General features: G+C 40.6%; 2 protein-coding genes across 6 annotated transcripts in view; one reads left to right on the forward strand and one right to left on the reverse strand.

The window, feature by feature from the left end:
- LOC129777171 (uncharacterized) overlaps positions 1-22853 on the forward strand; it is a 54523-nt gene that overhangs the window by 21678 nt on the left and 9992 nt on the right. The gene's annotated exons all lie outside the window — the stretch shown is intronic.
- The window catches only part of LOC129777175 (pyridoxal phosphate phosphatase PHOSPHO2-like), a 108650-nt gene continuing 101326 nt past the window's right edge, over positions 15530-22853 (reverse strand). Inside the window, exon 7 of the mRNA XM_055783287.1 lies at positions 15530-15703. Coding sequence (XP_055639262.1) covers positions 15545-15703 — 159 coding nt within the window. The 3' untranslated portion in view covers positions 15530-15544. The remainder of the gene's footprint in view (positions 15704-22853) is intronic.

The following is a 22853-nucleotide window of genomic DNA, read 5'->3' on the forward strand; positions in this document are numbered from 1 at the left end:
CACACTTGCCACAACGAGTTTTCATGTGACAGTTTCTTGTTCCGTGTCCAAAACCAAGGCAATTTGAACATTGCGTTACATCCCGATGTTGAGGTTTGTATCGGTCCCATTGTACCGAGATGTTGAAGATCTCACTGATTTCTCTTAGGCGAGTTATGTTGGCTGATCCTTTCTTGAAGTGGATCAGGTACAAAACGTTGGAATACCCATTGTCTGGTGTCTTATGCCGAGTCATCCGATATATAGCCAACGGCTGAATATTGTATGATTGTTCCAGATCTTTTTTAATATCCTCCAACTCAATAGCAGGAAGACCTCGCAACACCACCTTAAATGCTTTTTCAGACGGCGTATCGTGAGTGTAAAACTCATGATTTTTTGATTTCAGGTATGATCCAATTATTTTATATTGCTTCAGGTTGGGACTAGTGATTTTAATCCCGATGCTGCATATTTTAAAAACTGGCTGCAATTTCAGCGCCAGCAGTTCAGACCTCAAAGTTCCTATATCTCTCGATGTTGTAAAATAAGGTGGTACTTTCACCTTTTTCTCAACATTTACTTTCCTGGTAGTTGGTTCCTCCTCGGTATGGCCATCCAATAAAGCATAGCGGTTCCTTTCTAATATTGGCTCCTTGCCGGTGTCCGATCGATGTCGTTTGTTGGTGCCATGTGGTATGCCTGGGTCGGTTGACCGGGTTTTCCCCATTGTTGTAGTCCTCAAGGGCAGACAGGTAGTTGATGAATCGCAGGTAGACGATCTGAAAAGAGAAATTAATAACTTTTTTAAAAATCAGGTAATGAATGGAGCTCCAAACACGTCCGTCTCTGTCGACGGTCGGAGTGGAATAAACGTGGAGCGCATCGTGCTCGCCACTTTTATAGCGGATTGCATTGTTGCGCATATTCGGTGGGCGTGGTTTAGGTTGCTGAATATTTGTTCGGCACTCGGAGCGTCGGGCGCGAACATTAATCGTGTGTATCCAAGCTGATAATTTTCCGTTTTTTCGTTTTTCCGTGCTAATTTAACCTTTTGACAATCGCTCTCGTTAGTACTTAAAGGACTTTTTCACGTTATTGGTTCTGTTTTGCTCACACTCGCATACATTCGTGCAAGTAACGGCAGTAAAACCGTATATTGACGTTTATTCGCAACCGAGTGACTGACAATGTACGAGGTATGGTTATTAAATAACGAGACTGGTTACGAGAAAGGGTTATATTCTAAACATTAAGGTATAACGATATGCCCCCCTTCAATATACTCCCCTTGGCTCCTCACACACCTTTCCATACGTTTTTTCCATTGTTCGAAGCAGTGCTGAAACTCTTTTTTTCAATGGCGTTCAAAAGTCGCGTCGCTTTTTCCTTCGCCTCTTCTACGGACTGAAATCGGGTACCTTTCAACACGGATTTGATCTTGGAGAATAGAAAAAAATATAGGAGGTTGTGTCCAAGATACGACCGCATTGTTGACGTAGAACTACGCTGTTATGTTATAAAAGTCGTTTGTTTAAACCTTCGGATGTAATTCTATAATACTGTGAAATTTTAGAAACGACTGCTTAATAGAACAATCTCTGAAATGTTTTTTTCATTGTAGAATCAGTTGACGATAATTGACTGATGATTTATTCTTGCCTTCACAGAACAATACACTAGCTGATCGTATGTCGCAATTTATTTCATGTCAATGCATTGAAAATTTACCTCGAACGCTATTCCGGTGGCCTTTTTCGCAATTGACATAGACTCGGTTACAGTCGATTATATCAATATATCTTTAGCACCGCGAGGAAACAACAAGAAAGACAACACTTGCAAGTATCAAATGAGGGGCTTAGAATTAAAGGGGTGTAAGTGATTTGATCGATTTCTCTACATCGACTCTCTCTTTTGGTCATAACTTAGCTGCAAATACATTCCGTACTGTATTTGGCAATGTGGAAGATAGCTCAGAACCTCATCTATCGGACTCTATAGCAAACTTAAATTGAACGTTTTTGCAGTTGAGTTATTAACTAAAGAAAAAGTTGATGAAAAGAAATCTATCAAGTCACTTACACCCCTTGCATTCTAAGCCCCTCAAATATCATGCTACATGTTATTTATTATTGCCTCAGTGAAATTGCACCTTCAGGCGTCGTTCGTACAACGTAAACCAAGCGCCAAACAAGCGTTCGCCATAGCATGCATACATTGGTGGCTTGAAACTACTAGGAATATAAACACTTCTCATCATTTTGCGCTATTCTCAAAAGAAACGCTTCTGTTAATATTACTGGCCTCGAAAAAAGTTGCATTACTTTCTCATACTCGAGATGAGCGCAGCTGTCACCCTTAGTGGAGGAAGTTTTGCTACTGGCAAGCGAAACCTAATCACATACAAAATTCCAGAACGACATTCACTTTCTTGGTGATTAAACAAGCGAAATAAACTCTTTTTTTAATATCAACAACCTCGAAAACAGTAGCATTGCTTCATTATGATCAAGACTAGTGCAAATGCAATCCTAGTTGTAGGCAGTTTTGCGACTGGCACGCGGACCCAAATAACTTGTAACATTCCAGTAAGACATTCAAGATGCTTGGTACAATCTTAACGCCTGCTTCGCCATAAAGTCAGCTTAATACATTCATGCAATGTCAAAAACACCATCGAAGCCCTCATGATGACGGAAAACAAACAATGTTCACTTGCTTGGAAAAAGACTGAATTATGCCACACAGCTCGTACTCTGCTGTAACACCCATCGATGCGAATTCGCTGATGAGTTTGTCAAGAGCAACCGCCTTCACCACCAGCGGGGGGAGCTTTATGCTGCCTGGGTAACGGCGTTTACATTTTCGACCGACGCGCCGAAATCGCCTACTTCGCTGTTGTTCGATGCGGTGTCACACTCGCGAAGGCTCGGTTCAGTACGAGCGCTTTTCACTGCACCAACATCGCGTACATCATCTGATGACGCTTGCCTCGAAATTTTATTGCCCCTGGCAATGCGTTCGTTTTTTGCAGGGCTCGAGCCAGTCTTCCTCTTCTTCTTGCTCATCACACACTGTGCGAAGCGTTCAATTTATGACGCGGAAAAAAACACACGATACGAATAACGAACTGGAAAAACCACACGACGATATCCAAGTTGAATTACCACTGGTGGGGTCCAATCTTAGATCGAAGTGCAGCAAAAGCAAAGTGAACTGGATTGCTCAACAGTCCGATGCCGAATGAAAGTTTGCCTTCTTCTTCTTTCTTTGTTTTTAAGAGGCTTTAAACTTTGCAGTTCATTCGCCTCTAATAACAAAGTTTGCCTCAGCGAGATCCACTGTTTATACTCTAGGCAAGTATTCCCCTTCATTCTTCTTCTTTTCCTTTGTTCGCGGTGACTTTATATCCTACGATTTCCCCTCCGTTGCTCGTTATTGACAGCTCTGTTCGGGAAGCACACAAATGGACTGAACAAATGCATGGGAAAATAGAAACGCTTAAAGTTTTCATGAATTTTAACCATTTATAAATAAAGGGATTCTAATGTATAACATATTAAACAAATCTTAGGGAATTTCCGATTCGTTTAGTATGTAAATCGCCAAAATCCGTTCGCGGCAAAAATAGTTATTAACGTTAACTTTATTTCATAAAAACGTGACCTGTTTCCTGATTTGGCACCCTTAATGAAAGACGTAGTTCTACGTCAAAAGTCGCATGGGGCTAGATCTGTCGAGAACGGACATGTTCGAACTGGAATGCCCTTATCGGCTAAAAATTGCTTCACCGACAACGCGTTATGGGCAGGTGCGTTGTTGTTCGTGTTTTTTGTCACACATGATTTCCGACGCGCACTACAAACCACTTTCCATTCAAACCACTGCTGCTCGCAAACTACTATAGTGACAAAAACGTATTTTCGTACGTTTATAGCAGACACTTCAAGCTACCGAACGCACTATTCGTTTTTTCCCCCACCCCTCTAAGGCGACCTCCAGGCGCGCAGTTTCGTTATTTAATAGCCATACCTCGTATAAACCCGGCTCAATATCTGGTAACTTTTTCAAGAGTCTTATGAGAGAGAACGGGATGTATGTATGCGTGAGTTCATAAGAGAGAGAAAGTTTGGGGGAAAATTTATTCGATTTTGCTGTGATCTCGCCATTAGAGGGCAGTCGAGTTCATTCACCATTTCAGTGTCTATTGGAAATCGCTTTTTTATCGCTGTGTGTGTGTTGTGTAAATTCAAGCAAAATGGAAACATGCACTAGTCAAAAAAGAAAAGTGACTGATGAAGGACGTGTATACTGGGGAAAATAGTCTAAAATGTACTTTTTTACGTACATAAATTATAGTTTATTTGTCCGCGAATAATGGTGCAGCTGGGTCTGGTTATATAGTAGAACGCTGATTATTCACGGAACTTGATTGACGGAATCGCCACGAATAATTAAAACAGTTAAATTAAATGGAGAAGGCTAAAAGTGAGAAATGATTCAATTATAAATTTTGTTTCATTTTACTTATTTTTTTCAATCTCCACTATTATTTCTGCTAATGCTGATGGGTCATCTATTATAATTGTTTTAATATTTATATAAAAATATTCAATAACATGCTTGATTTGATATAAAAATCTCAAAATTTGATGCTTTGAGCCCAGCGTTGGCCCCTAAGGGCTGGCGTTAAGTTTTTTGTTGGAGTGTGCTGACTGACTGGGACTGACAGTTGTAAAATGATAAAATAAGAATATATACGGTTTGTTTTCGGATGTTTCGCAAAGTGTGACTATTTTCTAGTCGAATTGTTTCCCGACCGACACTGATGTTGTGTAGATGCGCGCTGAATGGGAGCGCAGCAGAAAAGAGTTGGGGCTTAACGTGTTAAAATCTAAATACTAAAAATTTTAAAAAACCAAAATTAAAAATAATAAAAGATAATATTAAAATAAACTCTAAAAATCCAAGAATCAAAAAATTAAAATCTTAAAATCTGAAAATTTCAAAATTTTAATATTTTAAATCTAAAATTTGAAAACTTTTTTTTTCAAAGCTCGAATCACCGAAAATTGCACAACGAGAATGATTTGCTAGTCCCAAGCGTCATTCTGTGTGTTCTTTGTTCAATTTGGTTGGTTCAGGTCAATCACGGAGAGCAACTACGAATTGTACAATCTACCCAAGCTCAAGTTCAAGCTCATAAATTATAGTTTATTTGATTTGTAATGAAGCTGCTGCTGTTTTGAAGGTTCAATCTGAAACTAAAATATGAGTCGAAACATGTGTCAAAAATGGACAAGTTTTTTGCCACATCCTGTGCTGTAAAATCGGCTTAGTAAGGAGCGAAAATGGTTTGTTTGAAAGTTTGAAAGAACGAGCTGCCGACTATGTATTTTATTTAGTGGTGATAGATAAGAGAAGGCTTTCGAAGTTACTTAGGAATTGGTTTGCCTTTTTCCTATGAATTTAGGATTAGAGGATGCCTTGAAAGATATCGTCCAAATCATCAATCAACTCGCACACATTAGATCACCGTGAGTTTCAAACCTCTTTTCTTCTTTAAATTTTCCTTTTTTTCACTCGAAAACAAACTCATGTTCAAACAACAAATGGGATATATTCATTTTACCCATTTTCTGACATTGAGAATTTCTTAAGTGTCGACAACTAGGAAAAATGTTTATGCACTCCAGTCGATCAATGCTGACTTTTCTCGCAAATTTTGTTACATACATAAAAGCACATGAAATTGTTCTCCAATTTTCTCTACCCTATTCAGTTTCGATGTTGTACATATCGCTTAAAAATGCAGATGGATCTAATTGGAATGCAGCGTGATTCAGAGCTGCGTGACAAATTTGAAAACCATGATGTCTTGGATTTCTATTCCAGATTTGTTCCAGAAGCGCGATTTCCAGAACTAATAAAACATGCTCATTTTATTACTTCTTAGTTTTAATCCATAATCCATATTTTTTAGCAGTTGTTTAAGTTATGAAAGAAGGGAAAAAATCAAGGAACAAAATCACTGACAGTCATTTGGTAAACACCATGTCTATACCTAGCCACCACACTCTAAACTACTCATATCCAAAATTTCAGGAGGAAATACCCAATGGGTAATTTTCTACAACGCATTTCCGTGATGCAATTTGATGTGGGACATCTTTTAAAGTAAAAGTATTTTCGCAATTCAGGTTTAAAAATCTATATTTTTAGCTAACGACACAATATTATTAAATTTTCGTTTTTGAGAACCAGGAATGTCGTGAAATCAGGCGGAAAAAAAAAGACGGGTGGGTAATGTCGTGGACATAACCGGAGTGACGTAGGACTATACAAAGGGGACAGCTTTTGTTAAATATATATTTTGAAATATATTGTTTTATTTTCTTCTCCTACGTGAATACCTACATATCTACCTGAAAAATGGATTAGTTTACTGTTTACTCTTTATGAATATGTTGATGGTTCTGAAAAGAACCTTTGGTGTTGTGTTTTTGTTATCACTCGATATTCCCATCTTGTTCGGCTAAACCTTCCTGTTTAGCGATTGCGTTTGCCACTCGCCACAGCTTTCACAGTTGGAAAATTTCTTCCCATCCAGCTTGTGACATGTTGTTCAGTAAATTACATTTGATGCAACGTGCCAGAGAAACACTTTGCCACTCACTAAAACTAATTGTTGCCTTGATGAGCGCCGAACCGAAGCTGCTCTGTTCTTGATGCGGGTTTTCTGATTGTCGTGAGCAGCTTTGCAAGCCAACTCGAGCACTCCGACGGCCGAAACTCTATAATCGCTGTTAGGTATACTGGTGCTCCGGCACCAATCCGTTCGGCATAGTTACCCTTGCGGAGCAATCAGTGAATGCGACCAACAGGGAACTGGAGATCTGCAAGGTTCGAGTGAGACTTTGCCTTTCCCTTAACTTGTCCTCCTTTGTTACGTCCACGATGTCGATGCCGTACAACCACACGGGTTTACGGTTTGAAAGAAAATAAGATATTTTTTTGGGGTCCGCGTGTTTTATACTCTAGCGGTACACACTCACAGGATAGAGACAAATCGGCAGACTCAGCCAGAGGGGCGAGTCCAACGAGACGAAGAATGAGCGTTAAATTTACGATTTGTTCGCTCGTTGGATTCACATGCAGGCTAAAAAGAGTCCTTTTCTGGATCTAGCTAATTAGCTGGATTAGCTAAATGTCGAACTAATTGTAAATTACTGTACTTTCAATCTGGAAACAATTTAAGAATTGGTGACAATTGAATAATCAGGAAAATCCCCAACTATCAATAAGCTCAGAACAACTTTCAAATTCACATACTCATCAGATCCTGGCAAACAAATTATGAAAAAATCAATTTGTGTTTTATTATTATTTTGGATAATGTTTTAGAAAGCATTGAACTGTATTTCCTAAACTCTTTTTTGGAAGGTTTAATGGCCCTGAAAAGCGCCTTGTTTTATGGAATGGTTCCAATTTAGAAAACTTAGTACTCGTGGTTTTGAAAAAAAGACGGGTGGGTAATGTCGGGGACATAACCGGAGTGACGTAGGACTATACAAAGGGGACAGCTTTTGTTAAATATATATTTTAAATATATTGTTTTATTTTCTTCTACGTGAATACCTACCTATCTACCTGAAAAATGGATTAGTTTACTGTTTACTCTTTATGAATATGTTGATGGTTCTGAAAAGAACCTTTGGTGTTGTGTTTTTGTTATCACTCGATATTCCCATCTTGTTCTGTTAAACCTTCCTGTTTAGCTATTGCGTTTGCCACTCGCCACAGCTTTCACAGTTGGAAAATTTCTTCCCATCCAGCTTGTGACATATTGTTCAGTAAATTACATTTGATGCGACGTGCCGGAGAAACACTTTGCCACTCACTGAAACTAATTGTTGCGTTGATGAGCGCCGAACCGAAGCTGCTCTGTTCTTGATGCGGGTTTTCTGATTGTCGTGAGCAGCTTTGCAAGTCAACTCGAGCACTCCGACGGCCGAAACTCTATAATCGCTGTTAGGTATACTGGTGCTCCGGCACCAATCCGTTCGGCCTAGTTACCCTTGCGGAGCAATCAGTGAATGCGACCAACAGGGAACTGGAGACCTGCACGGTTCGAGTGAGACTTTGCCTTTCCCTTAACTTGTCCTCCTTTGTTACGTCCACGATGCCGATGCCGTACAACCACACGGGTTTACGGTTTGAAAGAAAATAAGATATTTTTTTGGGGTCCGCGTGTTTTATACTCTAGCGGTACACACTCACAGGATAGAGACAAATCGGCAGACTCAGCCAGAGGGGCGAGTCCAACGAGACGAACGAATGAGCGTTAAAAGGGAGCGATGGCAAAAAAAATACTTTCACTAGAGGCGGATGAACTGAAAAGTGTAAACCCTCTTAAAGCCAAAAAGAAGAAGAAGAATAAAATACATTAATTACGATTTGTTCGCTCGTTGGAATCACATGCAGGCTAAAAAGGGTCCTTTTCAGGATCACAAAATTATTTTCAATCTAAAGAGTTTATTGTTTTGTTATCACTCGATATCCCCATCTTGTTCGGCTAAACCTTTCTGCTTGTGACATATTTTACAGTACATTACATTCAATGGCACGTCGCATTACCACCACTCAGTATCGGATTGGAGGTAATTTTAACCTGTAATTGAACATTTGCGATGACAGTGGTACAGTGTCGACTTTCAATGTGGGGTCATAATTTGGACCCCGAACTCTATGTTTACAAAAATGTCCAACTAAATATGTCGCATTACAGGTCCGTCCAATTAGCTAAATGTCGAGAGCTACTCTACTTTACTCCAGCGCTACCACCTCCGCCCTCTTGCCTTGAGAAAGGCACTCGATCCCTCGCCGTCCAGCTCGTCCAGCAACGATGTTGTCCAGTCGGTGTCCACACAAAGAAAAAGATCGTTACGGCAGCGGAGCGGGGATTTTTAAGCTGACTGGCTGGCTCGAGAGTTACGCATGTGTGAGACTGCGACCAATGTTTCGTTAATTTTTTTCTTTTTCCTTTCCAATCGTGCTTCATTCTATTTCGCTGCTGCTCTGGTTGCCCGTTTTGGTCGGTACGATTTGAGGAGCACAAAATGGACCAATCAAAAATGGGCACATAGTGCATTTTGACAATGCTTGATATTTCACAATTATTCAATTATTTATCTCAAGAAAAATGAAATGTTATTCGTTATGATAGATGCGTAGATATATTTCCTATCAATTGATGCAAAAACCTTTGCGATCTATTGAGAAATGCTCGAGTTATAAGCGTTCCAAATCTTGCATTTTTTTCCTACTTGTTCAGTGCCTAGATTTCCATTTCACCCCCTATATCTTCCGGTTAGACGTAGTCCTACGTCAAAAACCATTTCGAACGCCCTCGATGCCGCCTTGTTCTGGATTTGCCTCCAAAGCAGTTTGTATAAAGAACAAACTTTTTTCTTCTGCTACCTGATGCCGTTTTGCGATTGCGTTTGCCACTCGCCACTCGCTGCAACTGCCTGTTGTCTTGATGTCCACCGAACCGAATGTGTTCTGTTTAGTGATCCCCGATAATCGTTCGATTAATCGATTAATCGAATACTTCCTACAGAAATCGATTATTAATCGAACGAATACTGCACAACCAATAATCGAAGCGAACGAATAATTTACATCGATTAATCGATTCAAACCCAGAGCAAAAAAACCGTACAGCCGCTGCAGTTTTATCCTGAAAATCAATAATTATCTTTGACGCTCTCCTAAACTACTAAAAGAAGTTCAATGCCGTCGATGCGAGATGAGCTTCGTTTACGAGTTTAGGGGAGCGTAAAAGATAATAATTGATTTTCAGGCGTAATGAACACTTTTTTGATTCCAGATGGCTTTCTAACAAATGAGAAATATTAGTCTAACTAATTATTTCTCTCAGTGTGACGATTAATCGATTAATCGATTATTTGGATCGATTAATCGTATCGAATAAGAAACTGCTTAAAAGTATTCGATTAGTGGATGAACGATTAATTTCAAAAATCGGGGATCACTAGTTCTGTTCCGAATGCGGGTTTTCTTATCGTCGCGAGTAGCTTTGCCAGCTAACTCAATCACTTCGGCGGCCGAAACTATATAACGCCGGCTAGGTGGACTGGTGCACTGGTACTAACGCGCTCGGCCTAGCTACCCTTGCGGGGAACTCCAGATCAACACGGTTCGAGCGGGATTTTGCCTTTCCCTTCACTTTTCCTCCTTTTTTGGTTTGTTGATGTGTTGTGATGCGAACCGATGTGGTGTACGGTTTGAATGAGAATGATCGTTACGGAAGGAAGGAAGGTATTGTATTATAGAGACTTTAAACTTTTGCAGTTCATTCGTCTCTAGCCTTGAGAAAGGCCCTTTGAAAACTCTACTCTACTCCAGCGCTACCACTCGATCCCTCGCCGTCCGGCTCGTCCAGCAACGATGTTGTCCAGTCGGTGTCCACACAAAGAATGATCGTTACGGCAGCGAAGCGGGGATTTTTAAGCTGACTGGCTGGCTCGAGAATTACGCATGTGTGAGACTGCGACCAATGTTTCGTTCATTTTTTTCTTTTTCCTTTCCAATCGTGCTTCATTCTATTTCGCTGCTGCTCTGGTTGCCCGTTTTGGTCGGTACGATTTGAGGAGCACAAAATGGACCAATCAAAAATGGGCACATAGGCCATTTTAACAATGCTTGATATTTCACAATTATTCAATTATTTATCCCATGAAAAATGAAATGATATTCGTTATGATAGATGCGTAGATATATTTCCTATCAATTGATGCAAAAACCTTTGCGATCTATTGAGAAATGCTCGAGTTATAAGCGTTCCAAATCTTGCATTTTTTCCTACTTGTTCAGTGCCTAGATTTCCATTTCACACCCTATATCTTCCGGTTAGACGTAGTCCTACGTCAAAAGGCGGGAATACAAAAATTGAAATTGAGTGGCCATCCTGCAGATGTTAGCATGTCTATATTTCCTTTTGAGGCAGACATTTAAACATTCTATTATTGCAGCTATTTCTGCCTGAAAAACTGAATTCTATTCTAAATTCGTATTCCAGTTTAGTTTAGCATCTAGGATAACACCTAGATATTTCACTGAAGCGCTGCTTTTTATTTAATCTCCCCCAAGATGTAAAGACTGCAGATGCTGTTTTTTTATTTTTGGTGAAAGGAATAATTGTTGTTTTTGAGGAATTTATGCTCAGACCTTCTGTGATACACCAAGATTGTGTGAAGTTTAGGGCCATCTGCATTCTGCTCGATAACACGTCGTCGAACTTGCCACGTACCGTTATGACTGGATCATCGGCAAAGCCCACAACTTCGAATCAAATTATCAAAGGCACCTTCGATGTCAAAACGTGTTTTGACGAGAGATTTTTCAATTTTTGTTACAAGCGTGTGTAGCCCTGTTACTGTGGATTTGTCTGATTGGTAGGCAAACTGGTATTTAAATAATGGGCATTTGGACATGAATACAGACTTTATGTATTCATATAATACGTTCTTTACGTTGGCCATGTGGTCCTGATTTTTCTGTCGTTAAAAGTTACCTGCTGGCGATTTCCTAATTTCTTTTTATGTTGATATTCTTCGAAAATAAACTACTGTGCCGCTGGCATTGTCAAAATTTGACATCTTTTGTCGCATATACAATTAGCCCACATTGATCTCTAATACACTACGTGTCACAACTGTTTCACAACAACAACTTTTCTGAGTTTCCAGGGATATGGAAGAAAAAAGTCACAGAAGGTTGTGTCCGAGACACGACCGCATAGTTGACGTAGGATTACGTTAGGCTATCTGTCGCATGCTGATTTTGGATGTTTGAAAAAATATATTGTTAAACTCTTTGATAATGATCTGATGGCCCTGAAAAGGGCCGTTTGGTTTGGTTGTTGGGTATTTTTTGTTCATTTCACCAGTGTTACAATCGAGCTTTCGGTATCAGTGATAGAAAGTTGTTTCAGCTCCGATGCACGTTTACGAGATTGGCGCTCATATTGCGTGAACATATATTCCGACATATTTACTCGCGTAAAACTTTATGGAGCAACAAAAACAACAATTCACTTCTGTTGTTTTTTGGCAGCGGTAGCTTTTTCGGAGCTGCTGCTGCTTATTTCTGTTTTTATTTTAGTGGTTTTCGTTGTCACCATCACGTCGAGCTAAACGGCGAATAGCGAGTTTGATACACTGGATATTGTCATGTTGAACCTTGCGATACGCTTCGATCCTCCTTTGCCTTCCTTGCCGCATGAAGTCATGTTGGTTGATGTTGATCTGATGTGACCACACTTAAAACACTAAAAACATATATGTTTACCGATCTGAGCGTCGAACAAAATGAGAAATCTGACTGAGCAGCAGCATCAGCAGGAAGAGAGAACATGCCTGAAGCTTTCTGCTCATGATGTTTGCTGTTGCCATCAGTACTGGACCGATGCGGGACACAGCTCGATTGTTGATGTTAGGCCTCGATGTTTACCGCCGCTGCTGCTGCTACTGCCACTTAAGTTCGATATGAGACACAGCTCAATTGTTGGCCGCTGAGATTCGATGCTCGTCTTGAAGTTCACTGCAGCACTTTCACGATTCCAAGAAGCGTGTGCTCGCACTTCTGATGGAGAGAGCGTGCCCGAAATGCTCCGCTCGCGATGCTTGCTGCTGCCACTAGTAGAGTAGTAGTAGTTTGTCGCTGCTTATACTGCCATAGAAGCTTGATGTGAGGCACAGCTAGCCTATTGACCACACAGCTTCGATGCTCGTCTATATATTAGCCGCGTCCACTGCTGCTGCTCTCCTCTGTTGTCCGTTCCACGTCCGTTGTAAAAATGAATAAAATCCACGAACGCTCCATCCTTTTATATCATTTGGTATGTGTGAAGTAGGCGCCTCCTACTCGATTGTCATGCAGCTTGCCGGTGAACGAACGAATCGGGCGCGAAAAAGAAATTACGTCAATTTCGATCAATCAGGCCTAGGTATCTTCTGTTTGGATAGTGGTTGAGATTTTTTAATTGTTCGATTGTTAGTTACATGATATATATATTATTTTATTCAACGTGAAAAATCATTATGGAGTGCCGACAACGTATGATGCAAACATCTCATCAATCCATCATGAAATGAATGAGCAATAAGCGTTTGAAATTGGACGGGTCGCTCATTTATTTTCTAACGATCATTTATTTTCTAACCGGGAAGCAGTTGACATACTACGCTACGCTTTTATGTACATGAAAAACCACCTTCAACATGCGGGGAAAAAATCTTATATGAAAATTGCCAGATTTCAATGTTGCCAAGCGTAGTTAATGATCGTTAACCCTTCCGTTACGAGCGTCGTCTATAGACGACATCCGCGTGACGTCCTGTGTGTACGAATGTCGTCTATAGACGACATGCACGCGACGAGCTGTGTGTACGAGCGTCGTCTTTAGACGACATTAAATTCATACTGCTCTTCGATCACACCAGCGCGATGTGCATACTTTCCGGCGCAGTGCTCCGTACAGGGGTAGCACTTCGGCGGAGCACACTGCCGTAATGAAAGGGTTAAACCGACGCCGAACCGAACAGCGATGAACGCACCCATATCACGAACTTCGACATTTGATTTGCTATTATGGTGCTACTCGCCCGTGTAGTTCGCGCAAAGGCAATGGAAAAATATTATTTTTGAAAATTCCTTGAGGCATTTGTCTGAAACGTGCTGTGTATGACCGGAGCCGTTTCGCTATATATATATGCATACATATGTCATTCGCCTCCCTTACCGCATCCAGTCAGGTTGGTTGATGGAAAGTATGTTTCTGACGTGATAAGTTTCCTGTTAGTTGCATATGATCAAAGAAAATGTAAAAGTAAACAGTATTTTTGATCGTAGTTTTATATCATTTTTATGATAAGTGGAAAACAATAAATTAAACTCTTTCGTTTCAAAGCAATATCGAAAGTCCTGAAAAGGACTGGAATGGTTAAATGGGTTGTACGGAATCTGCTGCTTGCTAATGTGAGGCTTCAGTCGGATGTAGCAGTTGTTAACTTTTTGGCAGCGGTAGTTTTTTCGGAGTCGCTGCTGCTTTCCTTGGCTTTGGCATCTTCGACTTCTGTGCGTCGGTTTGCAAGGGATTCGTTGACACCATCACGGTGAGCTAAACAACGGATAGCGGGTTTGATACACTGGATTTTGTCATGTGGAACCTTGCGATACACTCTTCCTTAACCGGGTCTTTTGTCTCCTTTACCTCCATAACCGCATCCAATTGTATTGGTTGATGTGAACTCTGTTTGAATAGGGGTTGATTTTTTTCAATTGTTCGATAGTTAGTTATATGATATGTACTATTTTATTCAATGTGAAAAATTGTTATGGAGTGCCGTAATCGTTTGATGCAAAAATTTCATCAATCCATCATGAAATGAATGAGTAACAAGCGTTTGAAATTGGACATTTTTCACGATGTGATCGATTTTCATTTTTCAATTTGTACCCCAATATGTTCCCGAAAGACGTAATCCTACGTCAAAAAAGAAGAAATTAACGCCAATGTAACATGAATTACGATAAGTTTCTAATTCGTACGTCATCTTTACTTCTCAATCAGTTCAAATAACCCATCCGGGGTGGTTACGACCAAGGCGTTTATATTAATGTATAACAGGTGAAGCAACATCATCACTTCAATAAGAAGGGGATTACGGTTTGTGAAGCGGGGGTTGTTTGTTTTGTTATTGCTAGGATACACCATTTTTGCATTTTTACATGCGAGAGTAGTGGAAATGAGAATGAAATGCTACAAAATCATCCCTTGTTTTTCACACAAATTCGCGAAAGCCGAACTTAGTAGGCATCGTTCGAATAAGCGTCGTAGCAGTTTGTAGAAAGCCGCCGGCAGCGTTCTGATGCTGTTTGTAAACAATACCGACAGCAATTCCAATATGGCTGAAAGTGCATTTCATATGATTGTTTCACCTGGTATATATAGAGGCGCCTTGGTTACGATCATGCTGCGCCATGTTGTGGTGTGTATCTCGTTCTACGCAGAGGATACTACTCATTTAAGTTCTTCAAATGACTCATACTGCTTGTAAGCTGCATCTACTATTCGTCCAATCACTCCTCATAAGTTCCTGACAGAGTTTTGATTTGGTAAACAAGCTGAAGCGTGTTTCACATTAAACACTGGGTACGAGACGAACAGTGTTCTCCCTACTCTCGCAGTTTTATGTTTGTAAACAAACGTTATTTTTCGTACCCGTTGTTTAAAAATATGACAACTTTGTTTCACATGATGTTCAAACATGGGGCCCTATTATAGAATCGAGGATTCGATACAATCACTATCACTATCACACCAAGTTTGAAATGTTTCATGAAGCACTATAAAAAGGAAGCCAAATTTTTTTGAGGCATCTGCTATGAAAATGTATTTCCAAAAGTGTTAATATGGTTATGTTATGTACATATAGTTATTAGAAAATCTAAAATTTTCTTTTAGCAATTTTTGTTATTCATGTAATGCAACATGTAGTTTTCTTTTAGCGTCGATTTCTTGTTGTAGCGGCGTCGACAGCTTTATTGTATTGGGGCCACCACCTATTGCTCTATATTCTCGCTTGTTGTGTGCTAGTGTTTTCTTTACCTTTCCTCTCATGTCAATCCAAACCTGTAATTTAAATAAAATCATTATTGTTTTGCAGGATAGCTTTAGCATATGGTATAGAGCATTATACCACTCCGACCATTAGTTTGATCTATTGTAGTAAAAGTGGTATAGTTTGGCATAGTATAGCAACAAAAAAGAAAATTGCTGCCAAAAATAACGTACTAATGTATGCTAGTAGAAGTGAGCAATTTTTAGGTAGGAAATTCGGTTGAAAGAAATTCAAAGAGTATGATAAAATTTACTTATGGAAGTTGTGTGTATCGTAAAAGAAATACTTACTTTCTGCCATTCTGAACCTAGATGCATTGGTGGTCTCAGTGCTTTAAGCTTCTCTCTGAATTCCTGCAATTTTTATATTAGAACTGCCTCCAGAAAAACTTCGAGCAATGTCTACATTAGCTTCCATTGTTTCAAGGAGCCGTTCAAACTGGTGGTGATTTGGTGATTTTTGACGTAGGACTACGTCTAACCGGAAGATATAGGGGGTGAAATGGAAATCTAGGCACTGAACAAGTAGGAAAAAATGCAAGATTTGGAACGCTTATAACTCGAGCATTTCTCAATAGATCGCAAAGGTTTTTACATCAATTGATAGGAAATATATCTACGCATCTATCATAACGAATAACATTTCATTTTTCTTGAGATAAATAATTGAATAATTGTGAAATATCAAGCATTGTCCAAATGCACTATGTGCCCATTTTTGATTGGTCCATTTTGTGCTCCTCAAATCGTACCGACCAAAACGGGCAACCAGAGCAGCAGCGAAATACAATGAAGCACGATTGGAAAGGAAAAAGAAAAAATATGAACGAAACATTGGTGGCAGTCTCACACATGCGTAATTCTCGAGCCAGCCAGTCAGCTTAAAAATCCCCGCTCCGCTGCCGTAACGATCATTCTCATCCAAACCGTACACCACATCGGTTCGCATCACAACACATCAACAAACCAACCCAAGCAGCCATGTATGGACATGGTAAAGGAGGAAAAGTGAAGGGAAAGGCAAAATCCCGATCGAACCGTGTTGATCTGGAGTTCCCCGCAAGGGTAGCTAGGCCGAGCGCGTTAGTACCAGTGCACCAGTCCACCTAGCCGGCGTTATATAGTTTCGGCCGCCGAAGTGATCGAGTTAGCCGGCAAAGCTGCTCGCGACGATAAGAAAACCCGCATTCGGAACAGAACACATTCGGTTCGGTTGACATCAAGACAACAGGCAGTTGCAGCGAGTGGCGAGCGGCAAACGCAATCGCAAAACGGCAGCAGGTAGCAGAAGAAAAAAGTTTGTTCTTTATACAAACGGCCTTGGTGGCAAATCCAGAATAAGGCGGCATCGAGGGCGTTCGAAATGGTTTTTTTTCAAAACCACGAGTACTAAGTTTTCTAAATTGGGACCATTCCATAAAACAAGGCGCTTTTCAGGGCCATTAAACCTTCCATAAAAGAAGGAAATACAGTTCAATGCTTTCTAAAACAATATTCAAAATAATAATAAAACACAAATTGATTTTTTCATAATTTGTTTGCCAGGATATGATGAGTATGTGAATTTGGCAGTTGTTCTGAGCTTATTGATTTTCTCTCAATTCTTAAATTGCTTCTAGATTGAAAGTACAGTAATTTACACTTATCTCGATATTTAGCTAATTGGACGGACCTGTAATGCGACATATTTAGTTGGACATTTTTGTAAACATAGAGTTCGGGGTCCAAATTATGACCCCACATTGAAAGTCGACACTGTACCGCTGTCATCGCAAATGTTCAATTACAGGTTAAAATTACCTCCAATCCGATACTGAGTGGTGGTAATGCGACGTGTCATTGAATGTAATTTACTGTACAACATGTCACAAGCAGGATGGGGAGAAATTTTCCAACTGTGAAAGCTGTGGCGAGTGGCAAACGCTATCGCTAAACAGGAAGGTTTAGCCGAACAAGATGGGGATATCCAGTGATAACAAAACAATAAACTCTTTAGATTAAAGATAATTTTGTGATCCTGAAAAGGACCCTTTTTAGCCTGCATGTGAATCCAACGAGCGAACAAATCGTAATGAATGTATTTTTTTGCCATCGCTGCCTTTTAACGCTCATTCGTTCGTCTCGTTGGACACGCCCCTTTGACTGAGTCTGCCGATTTATCTCTATCCTGTGAGCGTGTACCGCTAGGGTATAAAACGCGCGTACCTCAAAAAAATATCTCATTTTCTTTCAAACCGTAAACCAGTGTGGTTGTACGGCATCGTTTAACATCGCATCGCATCACATCATAAAAAGAAAACAAGCAGCAACGTGGACGTGTGGACGTAACAAAGGAGGACAAGTTAAGGGAAAGGCAAAGTCTCACTCCAACCGTGCAGGTCTCCAGTTCCCAGTTGGTCGCATTCACTGATTGCTCCGCAAGGGTAACTAGGCCGAACGGATTGGTGCCGGAGCACCAGTATACCTAACAGCGATTATAGAGTTTCGGCCGTCGGAGTGCTCGAGTTGGCTTGCAAAGCTGCTCACGACAATCAGAAAACACGCATCAAGAACAGAGCAGCTTCGGTTCGGCGCTCATCAAGGCAACAACTAGTTTCAGCGAGAGGCAAACGCAATCGCAAAACGGCAGCAGGTAGAAGAAAGAAAAAGTTTGTTTATACAGACTGCTTTGGTGGCAAAACCAGCCACCGTAAAACACGGCGCTTTTCAGGGCCATTAAACCTTTCAAATAAGAGTTATTAAAAGTTTTTCACAATACCAATACACTATAAGTGACATAATATGACATATAATATAAACTGATTTTTTTTGTTTATACTTGTTCTTGAACTTATTGGTGGTTGGGGTCTTTTAAATTGTTCATTCAGTTTTCACAAACCCATGTATGGTTTCCGAATTAAAAGTGGCTTCAAATTACAACACATTGTATGCAGGATGGCATTAACGAATTTTCTCGGTAGCAAGAACTGCTTTCTTTGGTTGATAACTGATGTTGAAAATTGACTGACGTTACATCTGCATTGCATAGAGAAATAACTAAGGAGCAACACGATGAGCTATGTATTTCCTGCTGCTCTGTTCTTATTTTAAAGGGCTTTAATTCGAAGGTCATCCGTCCCTGTATTTACTGTTGGTTTTTCAGAACGCTTATAGCTCGTTTATTTCTCGAAAGATCGTAGAGTTCGTCTCCAAAACCTCAGTTCTTTTTCATTTTTATTTACTTTGTTTGCGGAGACTACAAATCTTACAATTCATTCGTCTCCGAAACCACAGCTTAAGGTACGGTAATGTGCTCAATAGTGAAATATATGATAGTGAACGAACTGATGACCACCTATGCATTCCCTATCACAGCCAGCCATCATTTTGATTGTACGATATGTGTATACGCCGAAAGATGCCCGACGTTGAACATTTAATAAGTACAAAGCCTTCAGAAAAAAATTAAGAATCAAGTTTGTAAAAAAAAACGCAAAAACACAACACCAAAGGTTCTTTTCAGAACCCCCAACATGTTCATAAAGAGTAAACAGTAAACTAATACATTTTTCAGGTAGAGAGGTAGGTATTCACGTAGGAGAAGAAAATAAAACAATATATTTAAAATATATATTTAGCAAAAGCTGTCCCCTTTGTATAGTCCTACGTCACTCCGGTTATGTCACCGACATTACCCACCCGTCTTTTTCTTCCGCCACTGAAATATGCGCTGGAAGTAAATTCTGCATTGTAAGTTATAACATGATTAATATAAATAATACTGGATTGAACACTTACTTTGTATAGACTATTCTGGCAGCACCGTAAACCAAGTGCTGATCAAAACAAACGAACATGTGTTGCAAATTGCGTTTCTGAAATGTTTCCCAAAGGGATGCAAGCCAAAACAAAATAATTCTTTGAAGATATGCAACAAGTGAACCAAACAACTAAAAAAGTTCTGACACTTGCATCGATAACTATCACTCGCTCGGTGCTATCGAATTGCTCGATTTCTATAATAGAAAAATAGAGCTAACGAGCAAAATTCTTATCGCCTCGATTTCTATAATAGGGCCCATGATGTTCAGTTTCTCTCGCATTTTCATCCCAAACAACAGCAGTGTGTAGTGTAAAGTGTAGTGTAAAAGAAGCGAATTGGACACTGTTCGGATTCGGATCTAAAAATCGGTATTCGGTCGTCGGTTCACTGATTGTGGACTGTATGAAAATCTTACACTTGTAGGTGTCCACAAAGGATTACCACTGGTGGGGTCCTGTCATGGATCTACAAGCTAAGTCCGGTCGGAAACAAGGCACAACGTTTGAAAATAACACACTTCGGTAGTTTAACTTATTTAATAGCTCTACTTTTAATGTTGTCGATTTGAAGGTTGGAATAAGACTGTCTGAATATGCATTTTGCACACGCGCTCGCGTGGCTCACAGATTTGCTGTTGCAGTTGTGTGCGTTTCTGCACTCCCCAGGGGTGGGGCTTATGGTTTACGCTCATACACTCGGCGGTAAACGGAACATTCTCCCCCGGGTGATGTATCACATCAATGACACAAGCTGGATCCATTAGAATTGTCCTCGATTGACAACACTGAAACCTTGGTGATTGGTCGCCTGTACGTTGATCCGTTTGCGAAGACATCAACTGTTCGAACCAGACCATCATCGCCGGGATAGACGCATGTAATTCGACCCAGTTTCCAATTGAGTGGCGACAGATTTTTGTCATGGAGTAGGACGATCATTCCTGGACGAAGATTTGGCATCGTTCGTAGATTCTTCTTTCGTGGTTGAAGAGTGTTGAGATAGTCTCGGGTCCATGCGCGCCAGAAATGCTCGCGCATCAGCTGCAAATGTTGCCATCTATCTAATCGGGTAGCCTTTACATTTTCCAAGGATGGTTCTGCTAAAGCGATAAGAGGGCGACCGATTAAAAAATGTGCTGGTGTGATTACCTGAGGATCTGCTGGATCTCTGGAATCGGTGAATAAAGGTCTGGAGTTTAAAACTGCTTCAATCTCAATTAAAACAGTGGCCAACTCTTCAAAAGTCAACTTTGCGGTTCCGGCAATTCTTTTCAAATGCGTTTTTGCAGATTTAACAGCGGCTTCCCAAAGTCCACCAAACTCTGGAGCATCTGGTGGTATGAAATGCCATTCGATTTCACGTTGCTGACAGAATTGTTGAATTCGATTTAAATCCTGCTGGTTTTGGAATTGTCGGTAAATTTGATTGAGTTCGTGGTGGGCACCTCGAAAGTTAGATGCGTTATCGGAGTGTATCTGTTGCACTAATCCTCGTCGTCCAATTAGTCGTTTGAGAGAGGCGATGAAAGCGTCGATCGTGAGATTGGAAACTGCTTCCATGTGCACAGCTTTAGTTGACATACACACATATACTGCAACGTATGCTTTAATTAATCTCGGACGTCGTGCTCTTTCCTTTATCCAAAGTGGACCGGCATAGTCGACACCAATTACTGCAAATGGTGGGGACGGAACTACACGAGATCTTGGCAGGCTCCCCATAAGCTGTGTAGTATCGGTCGGATTTGATCGGAAGCAACGAATACAACTGCGGGTTACCTTTCGAACTGTAGATCGAGCGTTAAGTAGCCAATATCGCTGCTGAATGGCATTGATAAGTCCTGTTTGGCCGACATGGAGTAATTCTTCGTGAATCGTTCTTATGAAAGCTTTAGTTATCGGATCCTTATCGGGTAAAATAATCTGATGTTTGGAAGCAAAAGGCAATGTTGAATGATCCAATCTGCCTCCAACTCGAAGGCAGAAGCCATCTTTGTATACTGGTCTCAAATTTCCTATTCGTTTACACGGTTGATTGGATAGAACTCGTTGAATCTCATCACTGAGATGTATGTGCTGCAAAATCCTAAATATCGCATCGGTTGCTCGTCGTAGCTCGATGACAGTGTGATGATTTGATTTTCTGCGATCTAGCGGATTTTTCTGTCGGCAGTTATCAACAAATCGAATAATATGCGACATAATTCGTTGAAGTTTGCGAAAATTATTGTGTTTGTGTAGGAAGGATAAAGGTTCTATACTTAGCGTTGATGTTGCTACCACAACTGTTATCTCGGGCAGGAGCTGATCTGGAACATGCGCTATTTCGTCGACGGGATAATCCGGACCTTCGAGGAATTTCGGTCCGTTCCACCAAAGGTAGTTCTGGCTCAATGCTTCGGGTAGTTGTCCTCGTGAAACTATATCTGCTGGGTTCGATTGGGATCGTATATAGTTCCACTGACATTCTGCGGTGAATTTACGAATTTCTGCGATGCGATTACGGACAAACTGTTGAAGTTGATCAAGCGGTTTTCTCATCCAGGCTAAAACAATCGTACTGTCTGACCACAGCACAATTTCTCGCACTTCCATCTTCAAGGCAGGAATCACTCGTTGTAATAATCGTGTTCAGTCCGTCAAACGCACTGAAGAGAGAAAGAGAGAAGGGAAAACTTAAATCGTAAGTCCCCATCCCTTTTTCTATTCGGGTGCAACACTACACACAAAGATAGCTTCCCGACCGAGGGGAGTCGTTATTCAACCGTCGAGCAAGTAGCAAGTGCAAAGTGCAAATCCAGAGCAAATAGCAAGACTAGCAACTTATTGCAAAGGTAGCCATAACATCAGCAGCAGATTTTCTACAGGAGTGCAATTCTACCAGCAAGAGAATAATGGCGCATTCGCATGCGCATTAATCGCATAAGTGTAAATATAGTGTATATATTAGTATTCAGTGATTATGATTATAATGAATAAAGTGTAAATAGTACTCAAACACCATGTGTTCATTCTGCACTGCTCAAACCCTTTCCGAAGCACATCCCAAAAGATTAGGCCTTTCACAGCACGGAGCGGAGCCACAAGGGATCCCACCCGTCGAATAAAGCACGAGAAACACGAGGGTTTCTTCCACGCACCTGTTGTCTCCATGAGTGGAACAACATAACAAAAATACAGTCCACCCCACAGTTCCCAGCAGACGGAACAAATCGTGTGAGCAGAAGAGCAGCACACAACTCTTTTCGTGGAATCGAAAGCTCGTGAAGAGGTGCTACTTTCGATTTGCTGCTTAACAGACGTAGTGTAGCGGAACCATCGGCAAATTCATTGCGCAGATAAATACAAGCACCATAGGCAA

This window comes from Toxorhynchites rutilus, chromosome 3, assembly GCF_029784135.1.
Source record: "Toxorhynchites rutilus septentrionalis strain SRP chromosome 3, ASM2978413v1, whole genome shotgun sequence".
Taxonomy (NCBI): domain Eukaryota; kingdom Metazoa; phylum Arthropoda; class Insecta; order Diptera; family Culicidae; genus Toxorhynchites; species Toxorhynchites rutilus.